At 39.2% G+C, this 14,001-nt stretch overlaps 2 protein-coding genes across 2 annotated transcripts; both read left to right on the top strand.

The window, feature by feature from the left end:
- The first annotated feature begins 367 nt into the window (after positions 1-367).
- On the top strand, positions 368-5,788 carry Hay (ATP-dependent DNA helicase hay). Its single transcript, XM_071794803.1, has 15 exons — positions 368-775; positions 967-1,172; positions 1,267-1,377; positions 1,473-1,622; positions 1,707-1,880; positions 1,971-2,162; positions 2,312-2,409; positions 2,525-2,631; positions 2,726-3,022; positions 3,098-3,366; positions 3,457-3,621; positions 3,750-3,936; positions 4,033-4,181; positions 4,655-4,771; positions 4,898-5,788. The coding sequence occupies exons 1-15, from the start codon at positions 742-744 to the stop codon at positions 5,024-5,026; spliced, it is 2,385 nt and encodes a 794-aa protein (XP_071650904.1). The 5' UTR covers positions 368-741; the 3' UTR covers positions 5,027-5,788.
- Positions 5,789-6,729: 941 nt separating this feature from the next.
- On the top strand, positions 6,730-13,831 carry Glct (ceramide glucosyltransferase). The gene has a single exon (XM_071794812.1). It carries the CDS (start codon positions 7,651-7,653, stop codon positions 8,845-8,847), a length of 1,197 nt encoding a protein of 398 aa, XP_071650913.1. The 5' UTR covers positions 6,730-7,650; the 3' UTR covers positions 8,848-13,831.
- The last annotated feature ends 170 nt before the right edge of the window (positions 13,832-14,001 follow it).

Genomic DNA, 14,001 nt, shown 5'->3' with positions numbered 1-14,001 from the left:
ATTAGAAATTAATTTTTTCTTTTCTTTCTTGTGTTCGCATGCGTTTGCGAATGCCTAAATACTTAATTGCGGTAGTCTTATTATTTGTTATTCGATTTCGAATTTAACGGTTCTATATTCACGCCCCTCTGAACTTATTCACGCGTTCTTTTGTTTATTATTCTACATTTGTCCCTTCGTATGCGTGACAGAGCCGTTGTTTATTTTATGGATACATATATATATATATATAAATAAAAGATATTATTTCTGAAGATTTTTACTTGCTGAAAATGAGCGTCGAGCGTTGACGTGAAAAGGCACCTTTACGGTTTGGTAAGCATTGGTTCGCGACTGTACATGTCCTTCTGACCTTATTTACGCGTCAAGCGTCAAGTCAGTTTCAGGTTTCAGTTGTCAGCTGTGTGCGGTGCTGTGCGGTTGATCTTGCAATCATTTGATCTTCGTTAGGACAATGCGCTTTTAACAAGACGAATTTGGAGTTTATTTAAATTCTTAAGGAGGCAATCTGATGCCATTTGATTGAAAAGAAAAAGAAGCAGAAAAAGACACTGTAGGGTGTAATATTGCGCTCGGTCTGAGTATCTTGCGTGCGAGGTTGCGTTGGGTTGCGTGCAACAGAGGTTGACAAAAGTTAGATGGAGTAAAGTGGTCCTAAAGGGAACATCTATATCAAAGAAGAAGAAAAAAGGAAGCCTTATTAATTAACCAAAATTTTGAATTACGGTATCTCCATATAATATGAGTCCGCCAAAGCGCTTCAAAAAGGATAACAGTACGTAACCTATACATTATATTTTGTTTGTCGAATTTTTCTATTTTACTCGATTATTCACACAATGCGTGGTTTATTTTTATATTAATATTATGCTATTAATATCACTACGTGTACGCAAAAAAGTAATTGTACATTACATCTGCTTTTACATTTACTTGTTTTTTTTTTTTTACTTACATTAAATGAAGGTAAATGGAAGAAGCGTAAGGACGATTACGACGAGTACAACGATGACGATTCGATAGACAGCAACGAAGCGGATGGTGTTCCCGATGCAGCAAAAAATGATGTAGAAAAACAAGATGAGTGCGCAATCGAGGATGAATTTGGAGCGAAAGATTATCGCTCGCAAATGATTTTAAAGCCGGATCATTTATCTAGACCATTATGGGTGGTGAGAATCTAACTCTAAAATTTGACAAAAAAATTCAATTTATTTTACAAAACCATTGTGAAATAAGTCCTAAAATAATCTGTATCTTTGATAGGCGCCAAACGGACATATTTTTTTGGAATCCTTTTCTCCTGTATATAAACACGCTCATGATTTTTTAATAGCTATATCAGAACCTGTATGCCGGCCAGAACATATTCACGAGGTAAAATTAAAAATTTCATTGATAGAAAACTTTCACCTGTGTTATAAAGAGAGTGGGCAACAAGTATACGATATATGGCGTTTTGTCTTTTTCAGTATAAATTGACTGCATATTCACTTTACGCTGCAGTTAGCGTGGGCCTACAGACGCAAGATATAATAGAGTATTTAAAGAGATTGAGTAAGACTAGTATTCCTGATGGTATAATCGAGTTTATCAAACTGTGTACATTGTCCTATGGAAAAGTGAGTAACGGAGATTTTCATAAACGTTTTGTCTAATCCCACGAAGAAATGAGCTTAATAAAACATTGCACGTTTCGCATGCAGGTTAAACTCGTCTTAAAACATAACAAATATTTTATCGAATCGCCATTTCCTGAAGTGCTGCAAAGATTATTGAAGGACCCAGTGATTCAAGAGTGTCGATTGAGAAAACTTGTGGAAGATACAGAAACTGATGGCATTCAAACGAATATTCAAACTAAAATAAAAGTCCCTCAGGTCTGTTGAAATACTCGCGACGATCATTAATCATTAATCAAGTAATCTCAATAATAAAAATGTGGTCTGTTTTTTTATGTCGGAATATAGTTTGGATCAAAAGCACTCGTAAATACGCCTATGCCTAGTAAGACAAATTCAGAGACTGAATCTGATCAGATATTGACAGAGACGGCTGTCATTCCAGAAGATATAACTGCTTTTTACGACAAGATCGACAAGGAGGATGAAGACGAGGAAGAAGATCAAGAATTGAAAACAGTTAGTTTTGAAGTGAATCAGGTAAATATACATATCTATACAACAGATATATCTTCTGTTCTAGCATATTTAACGCATTCAATTTTTTTACATTTGTTTGTACAAAATACGATATAAGGTATTATATGTATAATGTTTTATAAAACTATGTGCTTTATTGCGGTGAAAAGGAAAAAATTGAAGTGATACAAAAACGATGCATCGAACTGGAACATCCTTTATTGGCGGAATATGATTTTCGCAATGATAGCGTAAATCCTGATATAAAGTAAGTAAATAGATAAAAAGAAATAGTAGGTATATACATATATCCCAAAAAATAGTTTTTATACAAATCAAGTGACAATAGGCATTAAAACTAACATCTCGTAATATCTCGTTAGTATTGACTTGAAGGCGTCAGCTGTATTAAGACCTTATCAAGAAAAAAGTTTGCGGAAAATGTTTGGCAATGGACGGGCTAGATCCGGGGTAATAGTCTTACCCTGCGGTAAGTGCACTCGATACAATTTCTATTCAACCATATACAGAAGAAACAACGGCGGCGGCAGCAGTATTTCTGTAAACAAGCCTTTTAAACGCAGGTGCTGGCAAAAGTTTAGTTGGAGTTACAGCTTGCTGTACAGTACATAAACGCGCTCTAGTACTATGTAACTCCGGTGTATCCGTGGAACAATGGAAGCAACAATTTAAAATGTGGTCTACTGCCGACGATTCAATGATTTGTCGTTTTACTAGCGAGGCGAAAGATAAGCCTATGGGTTGTGGAATATTGATAACCACGTATTCTATGATTACGCATACGCAAAAGAGGTCGTGGGAAGCTGAGCAAACGATGCGTTGGCTTCAAGAACAGGAATGGGGTATTATGGTCTTGGACGGTAAATTTTCATTATTCGAATTACTGAGCAAAGTAATATTTGTTCCCATGCGATATAATTGTGATTTTCATTTAGAGGTACATACCATTCCTGCGAAAATGTTCCGTAGAGTATTAACGATCGTTCAGTCACATTGTAAGTTGGGTTTAACGGCTACGCTCTTGCGAGAGGACGACAAAATTGCCGATCTGAATTTTTTGATTGGCCCGAAATTATACGAGGCTAACTGGTTAGAATTGGAAAAAAAAGGATTTATCGCAAAAGTACAATGTGCGGAAGTTTGGTGTCCTATGACATCCGAATTTTACAGAGAATATCTCGCTTGCAAGATGAACAGAAAACTGGTTAGATTCTGTTATTATGTCTACTATAATTTATAACCTTAATGTACATTGAGCATCTCCATCCACTGCTATACTTGTTAATAATTTTAGTTACTGTACGTGATGAATCCAAATAAATTTCGTTGTTGCCAATATTTAATTCGATATCACGAGAGGCGTGGCGATAAAACGATCGTCTTCTCCGATAACGTGTTTGCATTGAAACACTACGCTATTAAAATGAATAAGCCATATATTTATGGCCCTACTAGTCAGGTAAATGTCATCATCAGCACCGATCACACGTAACAACGATTATTTTTCGATATAATTATAGCGAAATTATATAGTTCGTAACTACCTACATTTCTTTCTCACGACGATCCATATGTATCTTCTTTCAGAGCGAAAGGATACAGATCTTGCAAAATTTTAAGTTTAACATGAAAGTGAATACGATATTTGTCAGCAAAGTAGCAGATACTTCCTTTGATTTACCAGAGGCTAATGTCTTGATTCAAATTTCATCCCATGGTGGATCTAGAAGGCAAGAAGCACAACGATTAGGGCGTATTCTTAGGGCTAAAAAAGGTATATGATTTATTTATTTATTTATTTATTTATTTATTTATTTATTTATTTATTTATCAAACAACTGCGCGTGTTATTAAAACTTTCATTATGTAGGTGCAATTGCGGAGGAATATAACGCATTCTTTTATACGCTCGTATCGCAAGATACGATGGAAATGAATTACTCGAGAAAGCGTCAACGGTTCCTTGTGAATCAAGGTTACGCCTACAAAGTTATCACGAAACTTGCAGGCATGGACGAGGTAACGATACGGTCGATAAAATAATTAGTGCATTAACATTTACAATTAATGGACCCTGCACGATTTATAAAAAAGAAGTTTTCGGTCAATTTGCTTGAATTTGTAATATGTTGTAGTTTTTTGTGTCTCTGATGAAAAGTCTCAAACTCAAATTTCATTGAACTTTTCTATGACGGTTTCTGAATTGTAGACATTTGAAAATCTCCTATACAAGAACCGTTCATATGTTTGTATACAGTTTGCACTTGTGTGCCTACCCGCATCTGTGTGTACGAATGTCCGTGAATGCCTGGCAAATTCAGAAACTAATAATAGAAAGTTGATGAAATTTGAAACTTACGGACACAAAAACTACAATCACAAATTTAAGCAAATTGACAAAAAATGTTTTTTTTTTTCCCCATATAAATCGTGCGGGGTCCTTATATTATCTTTTTACAATCATAAAATACGGTTACGATCTATTTTTCTAGGAGCCAGATCTAATGTATGGAAATCGAGAGGAACAGGGTCAATTGTTGCAGCAAGTGTTAACAGCCAGCGACACGGATGCCGAAGAAGAAAGAATACCTGGCGAAGGACCAAGACCGGTGAGTGTACAAAAAATGAATATAGAAATATCGTATAGAAACGTAAAGTTTTTAAAGATAACAGTTAACAACTTCTGTGTCACATCTGTGTGTCTCATAAAAGTGATAATGAATTTTTTTTCTCAGATTGTACGTAAAGCTGGCACGATGGTATCAATGTCTGGAGCGGATGATGCCGTTTATTACGAGTACAAGAAAGCTCCTGGCTCATCGACGGCAAATAAGCATCCTCTCTTTAAAAAGTTCAGAACATAAATTGCACGATTTTTTTCTTAACATTTTCTTAACGTCGCGAATTGATAAGTGATAAATAATAAACAATTATATGGAATATTAATATTTATAGTTGTTGCGCGTTGTATGAAGGTATGTGTACGTGTCATACGTGTGTGTCCGTTGGTGTGTGTCCGTTGATGAATAATGTCCGTTTCTTGGCCTACTGCTGAAGCGGACTAGGTTCAAATATTTTTGAGTTCGCTTCCGACGCTTCATTCCATAATATTCGCACGACATTTGAGTCTGGGTCATCACACGGAAGTTTACCATTGTCTCAAGGCGAATCCAGACCCCGTGCGCAGAGTGGACTGTTTACGACAATTGGTTGTTACGTTATTCGAAAAGAAGTTGTTGATATATTTAATTTATTTTCCCTACGTCGATATGTACGAGGATTTCGAAAGAATAGTAGAAGGTAGAGCCAGAAGCGTCGCGATCTTATAGAAAACAATTATTATAATTTTCTATACAGTTTCCATATCAATAAGCAAAATATGCGGAAAGCCGCGTCCATAATGTACGAACAAGCTATGCGTTTAAGTCAAGAACCTCACTCCACGCCGATTAGGGATGGTTTTTTCTAAAAGAAATTTAAGAAAGTACGGAATAATGAATTAATAGTTGCACGCGCTGTTAAAAAAAGTTGGTATGAGTGTGTATAAGGTATTATATTGTAAACCAAGTTCATTTCTTGGCTTTTTGTAGCTGAAATTAAATAAATTTATCTAAATGAATAAACAATTTTATTACTTTCAAGTTTAATCTGTATCCTGTATCGATAAAAGACATCGTAAGAGACGATAAGAGACATTGCGATGAGTCACAATCGTAATCTTCATAAGTAATTCGTAATTTAAACGAGTGCATTATTTCAAGGAATTTTTTCAGATTAGTCTTATCGACGGCGATAAAATGTGGATCTCGTTACAAGGTTTTAGAAAGCGAAAATATACGTAGGCGGCGTCTACATCCGGAAGCAACTTCGATCGTTATTTAACTAACGATCTAACGAAACGCTCGTTACTCTCGTTAGTTGGGCAATGCAATGCAATACAAATATTTCAGTATCGAATGAAAATGGTGCGATCGGCGGTTCTCTGAATACCGCGAGAAATGTTTGTCGCAAAGGCGGACGCTTCGAGCATTATACTCGTAGCAAATTTGATTGGATTTCCTTCCTAGTCAATTCCGCGAGTCGCGCGTTGCCGATTCGATCTCCGATCATTGGCTTTTTTTTCCTCCCGATCGAAAAGCGACGCGAGAGAGAGAGAGAGAGAGAGAGAGAGAGAGAGAGAGAGAGAGAGAGAGAGAGAGAGAGAGAGAGAGAAGGAAAGCTCCCCTAGAGAAGTGAGGGAAGAGGGAACGTGCGTCAGGCAAGTGAAGTGAGTCATCCGTGACGAAATAAAGGTGTGTGCGAGGTGCGAGGTGCGAGTTTCCGGTACATACACACGTACGATGTACGGTGTAAGAAAAAGGATGGAAGAGGGGAGATAGTCGATGGGACTCGCGTCATCGCGTCATTGCGCGCGTCACGTCGAAGGCATTCCATGGCGAGACAGATCGTTCCGCTTTGCCCCGCTCCGCTCCCTCTCCCTCTCGTTCTCGCTCTGTCGACTCTGTCGTTCGATTCGCGCGCGTGACGAAAAGCGCAGAAAAGCGCGAGCCGCCGCCGCGCGAGTCGGCCGAGTCGCGCGACGAACGAGGTACGGCGAGGTCGGCGAGCAAGTTTCGATTCGATCGAGGCGCCGAGAGCCCGAGCCCGAGAGCCGGTCGTCGAGACTGTCGAGAGGCATGAGTATGAGTATGAGTATGACTATGACAGTGCGCGATTCGCCGGACGCCACGCACGGGTGTCGATAGAAAGGAAGAGTGTCTATGTTGCGACTTGCGTGGCGCAGCCGCCGCGCCGCGCCGCGCCGCGAAGAAAAGTGACAGACTCGGGGTGAAGCGGTGAAGACCGGTGTCACCGGTGAACCTGAAGTCGGTGGCTGCGCGTCGCCGTCGCCGTCGCCGTCGTCGAGAGCTCGGTAAGATCGAGGTCTCCGTCGGCGTGACGACGATGCGATCCGATCGCGGCTCAGCCACCCGATGGAAGACGGAATCACATCTTGGGCAAGCGGGGCAGGAGCCAAAGCCAAGTCAGCCAAGTCGCTTCGGGACAATCGGCACAGGCGCCACGGACGGGTCGCGTAGTTGACGCGCTCGTAATTGGCGCGGGTCTCGGAGGTTATCGTCGCCGTCGCCCGAGCGGGCCAGGGCGGGCCAGGGTGGGCCGGGGCTAGGAGGCGCGTGAATGAGTTGCAGGAGGCGAGCACGTTGCCGTCGTCGCCGTCGTGGTCGTCGTCGCCGTCGCCGCCGCCGCGCTGAGGCTGAGGCTGAGGCCGAGGCTGAGGGAACGATGCGCGGTCAGTAGGGCGCGTCGTCGGTCGTCGCTCGACTCCTGGCCGTGATGCGTCCGCACGAGGGTGCCCGGTCGAGGCGAGAAATAGCGGAAAGGAAGCGGGGCAGGAGGGAGGAGGAGGAGGAAGGTGCAGGTGCAGGCCGGCACGCTAGATCCGCGGTGGCCTAAAAGCACCTCGCTCAAACTCGCGCTCCCTTGGAAAATGAACTCCATGCTATATACTCTCTACGGGTTCGCGATATTCTTCATGATATTCTGGTCGGGTATGTGGGTGGTGCACGTGCTGGCGTTGATTGCCGGCCGCTGGAAGCTCCATCGGAAGACGAACCAGGCGCCGAGCTACGAGACGCCGTTGCCGGGGGTGTCGGTGATCAAGCCCCTGATGGGGGTCGACCCGAACCTCTTCGGCAACCTCGAGACCTTCTTCACCATCGAGTATCCGCGATACGAGCTCCTGTTCTGCGTCGAGGACGAGTCCGATCCCGTGCTGATGCTGGTGCGCAAGCTCGTCGAAAAGTATCCGGAGGTCGAGGCCAGGCTCTTTGTCGGCGGCACCAAGGTCGGGGTGAATCCGAAGATCAACAACATGCAGCCGGCGTACGAGGCCGCCAAGTACGAGCTGGTGCTCATCAGCGACAGCGGCATACGCATGAAGGAGGACACTCTCCTGGACATGGTCCATCACATGACGGACCGGGTGGCTCTGGTTCATCAGATGCCGTTCACCTGCGACCGCGAGGGCTTCGCCGCCGCCTACGAAAAGATCTTCTTCGGCACGGTGCAGTCGCGGATGTATCTCGCCGCGGATATGCTCAGGATTAACTGCCACACCGGCATGTCGGCTCTCCTGAGAAAGTCCACGTTGGACGAGGTCGGCGGGCTGAGGGCGTTCGGCATCTATCTCGCGGAAGACTTTTTCTACGCGAAATCCCTGACCGACCGCGGCTGGCGCATCACCATCTCCTCGCAGCCGGCCTTGCAGAACAGCGGCCACTGCGCGGTCGATTCCTTCCAGGCGCGACTACGACGGTGGGCTAAACTGAGGGTGGCGATGCTACCCACCACCATCGTTTTCGAGCCGCTGAGCGAGTGCCTCGTTCTCGGCGGCTTCGCCTCCTGGGCGGCCAGCGTGCTCTTCGAATGGGATTCTCTAGTTTTCTATCTGGTACACATACTCTTGTGGTTTATGTTCGACTGGACGCTACTGTGCCTAGTGCAAAACGGTCCGCTACCCTTCAACAAACTCGAGTTCGTGTGCGGTTGGTTGCTCAGCGAGATCACGAGACCGTATCTTTTCCTCCAGGCTGTCCTGGATCCTCTCATACAGTGGCGCTCGCGTGTTTACAGGCTCAAATGGGGCGGCGTCGCGGAGGAAGTTAAGGCGAAAGTCAAATATTGAGAGTTCATGAGCATGAGTGCGTGAGTGCGTGCGGGCGTGCGTGCGTGTGTGCAGGTGCGCCTACGTGCGTACGTGTCAAACTAGACAGAGAGAAATAGAGGCAGCGCGCAGCGTTCCTTCTTTCTCCTTTTTTACTGATAAGCGCGCGTACGTATGCGAGGTGTTCTGATTATCGCATCTTTTTCCTCGTGGATCTCTCTTTCTTGGTTGATCTTTTGATAATATTCTTACAATTATAATCTCTTAATTTACAACTGAATCGAAGATAAAGAGATATGTTAGCGGATTACGCTAAGAAGCTGAACGTAAATTATTGTCTTATAAAGGAAATTGTATCTTAAACAGAGTTTTAATTTTTTACTTAATTATTAATATTTTGGCAATTTAGTATAATATGAATGAAATCCAAATAAATATTGCCTTCTTTTTTATTGAATATCCATTTTCTGAGGCGAAGACCATAGTACCGTGCTTTAAAACTCGACAAAACTCTTATCGCGTTAGGTTTGGCATTCGACAGGGAATATTATAATACGACAAAGTTTTTTTTATTCCAAGTTGAATCTCTTTCCATTTTGAAACAACTGTCCTTCCATAAACTGGAATTCTTCTGTCGTACGGAACACATAATGACATTTTCATTTTGTATACCACTGGAATAAAAGGGTGATTGAGGAGAAATTTCAGAATGGAAGGACCTTACTGTTTTAAAAATGCATGGAAACGCTTGCTTGGAACACCTCGTTTAGGGTAGAGTCCCTCGAGTAAGAGTTTGGACATCGCCACTTTCAGGCCACGATAGTGTGCTTTTTATAAACGTTCAAGTCAGTTTAGCATGTGATTTGTTAATGAAAAAGGATTTTTCAATATTCCATATATGTATATACACAAGTATTATTATTACTATAAAAAGTAAATCTGTAAAATAAATTATTGTAAATAACTTTCTTCGTAATTAGTTGGAAACATAGCGGATTAATCAAACTCATTGTCTAAACTCCAAGTCCAAACTCTTAATTGAGGAACTCTTAGCTTAGAACTTCCTATTTTATTTGTTGTACATACGACAAATTTTTCAAGCGTGTCGAGTGGCTGCGGGACAGAGAATTCCTGGAGACAACAAATTCTCTTTTCGTACAGTTAATTAACATTTGAAAAATTTATCATACGACAAACGAAATAGTATCTTACAGTCTGTATGCGATTGATTGGTGCGTGTTTTAAACAATTGTTACGCAGCGCGCAGACCAATTCGTCCAGCTTTATTGATTCTTCCCTTTATATTTTAAACAATGTAAAGTCGTCAAGGAACCGTTAAATAAACCGTTTGCGTTTTAGGCTTTACTAATGGATACAAGTCATAATATTATATCAAATATATACATAAAAAATTTGAAAATCTGATATTTTATCTGTGAGTAAATAAAATTGGTCGAATTGATCCGCACGCGATACGTTGACGCGTCAGCCAATAAGAAAAACGTTCGACACGTATTATTCCCATTAAGTATGCTCAATATGGTGCAATGTTTTTTGTGAAGGTTATTTATTTGTATGGTACGGTAGAACCTCTCTATTCTATTATCTTCTACTTTACATTTCCTTCTATATATTTATTTTGGGAATGTATTCTTTTACATTTACATAGATTACTTCGATTACATTAATATCTATGGAAATTTAGTTGAAAAATTGATGTCAAACGCATGCAGTAAACACAGCGGCCATACTTAAGAAAGGCAAATAATAAGAAATCTAATATTTAATGTCTTGATTATTATCATCGACGAGACACTTAAAAACGCGGCAAATTTTTACATCTAGGTTCTATAAAGGGTATCTGGTAATAGATATATGTAACAGAGCTTTCAGAGGGCAGGTATTATAGTGGATTAAGATAAAAAGAATTCTTCACCGTTTTGCAACGTTTAATTATAATTGAAAAATTGCGTAATACTTCAACGTATATAAAAAAATAGTAGGAAAATAATAAAATTATATGGAAATATATAGGATGCTAAAGGATTCAAGATTTTTAGAGCTTAGTTTTTAATTACTCTTCAATGAGTGCTATATGCTTGAAATTAAAATCATTAACTAATTTTTAATTTTCATTGACAATTGACGTACATTGCATTTTTCTTGTCTTTCTTAAATGTGCCAGCATGGCTCACCTGTGCGTTTCATCAAAATCCATTTACGTTAGCGATAGGTTCAGTAGATATTCTGCATAAAAGTTGGTTTTTGAAACAACTTGTTGTGAACTGGAATTCTTATTTTGCATTACTATCACGCATTCGCTAAGTGATCTCATGACCGTGCATAGAGCGAGAAAGCGAGTGGAAGATAGAGCGCGCAACATTTTTATCTACGTATATGCTATTGGAACAAAAGTGAGAATTAAGAGGAGATTCCAGAATAGAGAAGTTCTACTAATTTTATTGATACGTAAAACTAGTCGCGATTAAATGTACAGATCGATGGTATTGTTCTTTTTCGGTAGCGATACTACACGGCAACGCTTTCATCTTTCCATGCGTTGTTATGGAAATTCATTTTACGGTTCGAGATTAATGCGCGCGGATACATCATTTTTCATTGCGGACTTGGCAATTAAACGCATTGTCAGATATGGGATCCGGAGGAGCGTGGTTTTTCTATGATTAATCGTCTGGGATCAAACCGTGGATAAATATATTCCCATTCCTCACGTACGAATGTACACGTTGCACGATTAAAGTTTCAATTTATTGCAAATGTACTCTGTATTATATATATGTATATTTGACTTTTGTGTAATACGCACATGTATAATTTTCGACGCGTCCTATTTATCTTTGATTCGATTTCGAGCAGAGCGCAAAATCGCTAGCGATCTAGCTCTTGATAAATTTTTATGATATATTTTTACGATAATAAGATTATATTCGCCGATTTACTGAATTGTACTTGCGCGCTGTACTTAACTAATTTAGATGAGCCGATACATTTGTACATACATACATTTGTAGGGTAATTGGGGGGAACATGCCACACTTAACAAAAATTTGATTTTTTTTCCTATTTTTCTTTCTCTTTGAAGTATCTTTGCATACTAATCTTCTTTTTCCTTTTTTTTTAATCTGTCATATCCATATGTTTATCTGTTATTTCTATCACTAATTATTGAGATCTCAACATTTCGAGTACTTGCAACTCGTCCGCGTCGCGTAAATGAGTCACGGTCGGTCTCGCTCCGCGCGTACCTTTGGCGCGAGACACTACCGTGTCTTTTGATATGTCATTTGTTATTTCTATATATCTTTCAATAAAATATTTTGATTATTTAAGATTAAAAAGAAAAAAATACAAAAGTGTTGCAAAATGGCATATTACCTAACCATGTGGGTAATATGTCACATAGTATGAGGTAATATACTACATATAAACATGTAGTAATTTAGCTTCAAAAGTTACTTTATTCATAAAAACAATACAAATACAATAGTCTTTAAAATAAGTTAGTACAAATAGTTTTTAAAATAAAAAATAAAATTTTGAAATTAAATTGTAATATTGAAATTATTGTAATATTGAACTGCAACATTTGAAATTAAAATGAAAAATAAATCTTAAAAACTTTAAAACATTAAACCTTATAAACTTTAAAACTTTATAAACCTTAAATCTTTAACCCTTAAATGCCCCCTGGGGTCCAGCGGACCCCAGATTTTTTACAATGATATATTTTCAAATGTTCCCCCCAAAAATGGAGCTCATACTCCCATTGATGATAGTTGAGTGCGTGACCTACCCGTTTGTACACTTAGTAGTACTCAGTTTACTTGATTTTTTATACTATGTTGAAATTGAAATTTTAACAATATGAGCATTTTATTCTCTTTTTTAAGCCTTGAACAACATTGAAAAAAATTTTTATAACTAAAGATAAAAAAATCAATAAGTAAGGAGACATTTTTCATGCTGGGGTCTTTTAGACCCCTCATGTCATTTACGAGATTTTTGAGGTGTGGCATTTAAGGGTTAAACTTTAAACCTTTGTCAAATGAACTTATTTCGCAAAAACTATAATACTGCCAGGAAATGAACAAAACTTATGCAAAATGTCAGATATAGAACTATGAACAATTTCATGGTATTTACAAGAGCGCTTTTACCCGTAGCTTTGTTAAACATAACGAGTGGCATATTCCCCCCCAGTTACCCTATACAGTGGACATCAATTGTCTGGACATTGACAATCCGACCAGCGATTTCTATTAACAATCAGGTTGTTATTATATTTTCGTGATGTTTACATTTAAATTATGTACCGTTTACAATATATCGTTTACAATTTATTTTTTTATATTCTTTTTCTGCGTACAATCTATAATAGATGTATTAGTTTCTCGATTTGTGTGTGTCCCGATAATCGATGCCTTACTACAGTAGTTGCGTCGCAAGTTTTTGTGGTTTTTGGAAACTTCCATGATGCGCTTGTTCTTAGTAAGCACGAGGTTTACTACAACTCTGCGTTAAGTATGGGCGATATTCATTTGAAATTTGAATAATGCACATTTGGAGTGATAAGAAGTATTTAAAATTTCCGCGAAATTCGTGAGCTACCACTGGACATAAAACACAGAAAATGGCAGACTTTGTATACGTTGTTACGATGCTTTATAAAATAAAGCAAATACGTACTACCCTACAAATGATTATGCTTGTCTCAATTTTTTAATTTACGTCGAAATTATCAATTAATTGTGTTGTTATAGTTTATGTGATATACCGTATCGATAAATGTATGTTATTGACCGATTTATTATTATTATAAACGTACGATGCGTGGAATTTCAACTTTGGTGAAGACTGAAAGGTTCAATTGATAGATATTTTGAATAAAACAAATTTTTGGGACTTTAACCCTTTGACTGTTAGGCGAAACAAATGTGGGTCAAAAATGCTTTTGACAAAAGAGTTAATAAAATTATTAAAAAGATGTTTTCTGGGAGTTTTTTGAGTCGCTGAATCTAAATCTGAGGTCAAAATTTAAAATGGCGGAAAAATTTGTAATTCTTATAAATTAATTTTTATGCAAACCGAGCGATATTAAATTTTTTGGCCGTCATATTAAACCTATCATTTTAAATTAACAAATTTTAATTTTAA

This window comes from Temnothorax longispinosus, chromosome 12, assembly GCF_030848805.1.
Source record: "Temnothorax longispinosus isolate EJ_2023e chromosome 12, Tlon_JGU_v1, whole genome shotgun sequence".
Taxonomy (NCBI): Eukaryota; Metazoa; Arthropoda; class Insecta; order Hymenoptera; family Formicidae; genus Temnothorax; species Temnothorax longispinosus.
Note: the sequence above shows the minus strand (reverse complement) of the source record. Positions and strands in the feature narration are given on the sequence as shown.

Excerpts from the sequence above, each read along its gene's own strand:
- Hay (XM_071794803.1), top strand. The coding sequence starts at position 742 with ATGAGTCCGCCAAAGCGCTTCAAAAAGGATAACA. Across the intron at positions 1,173-1,266 it reads TATCTAGACCATTATGGGTG|GCGCCAAACGGACATATTTT; the intron begins GTGAGAATCTAA and ends TATCTTTGATAG. Across the intron at positions 2,163-2,311 it reads TTAGTTTTGAAGTGAATCAG|GAAAAAATTGAAGTGATACA; the intron begins GTAAATATACAT and ends TGCGGTGAAAAG.
- Glct (XM_071794812.1), top strand. The coding sequence starts at position 7,651 with ATGAACTCCATGCTATATACTCTCTACGGGTTCGCGATATTCTTCATG.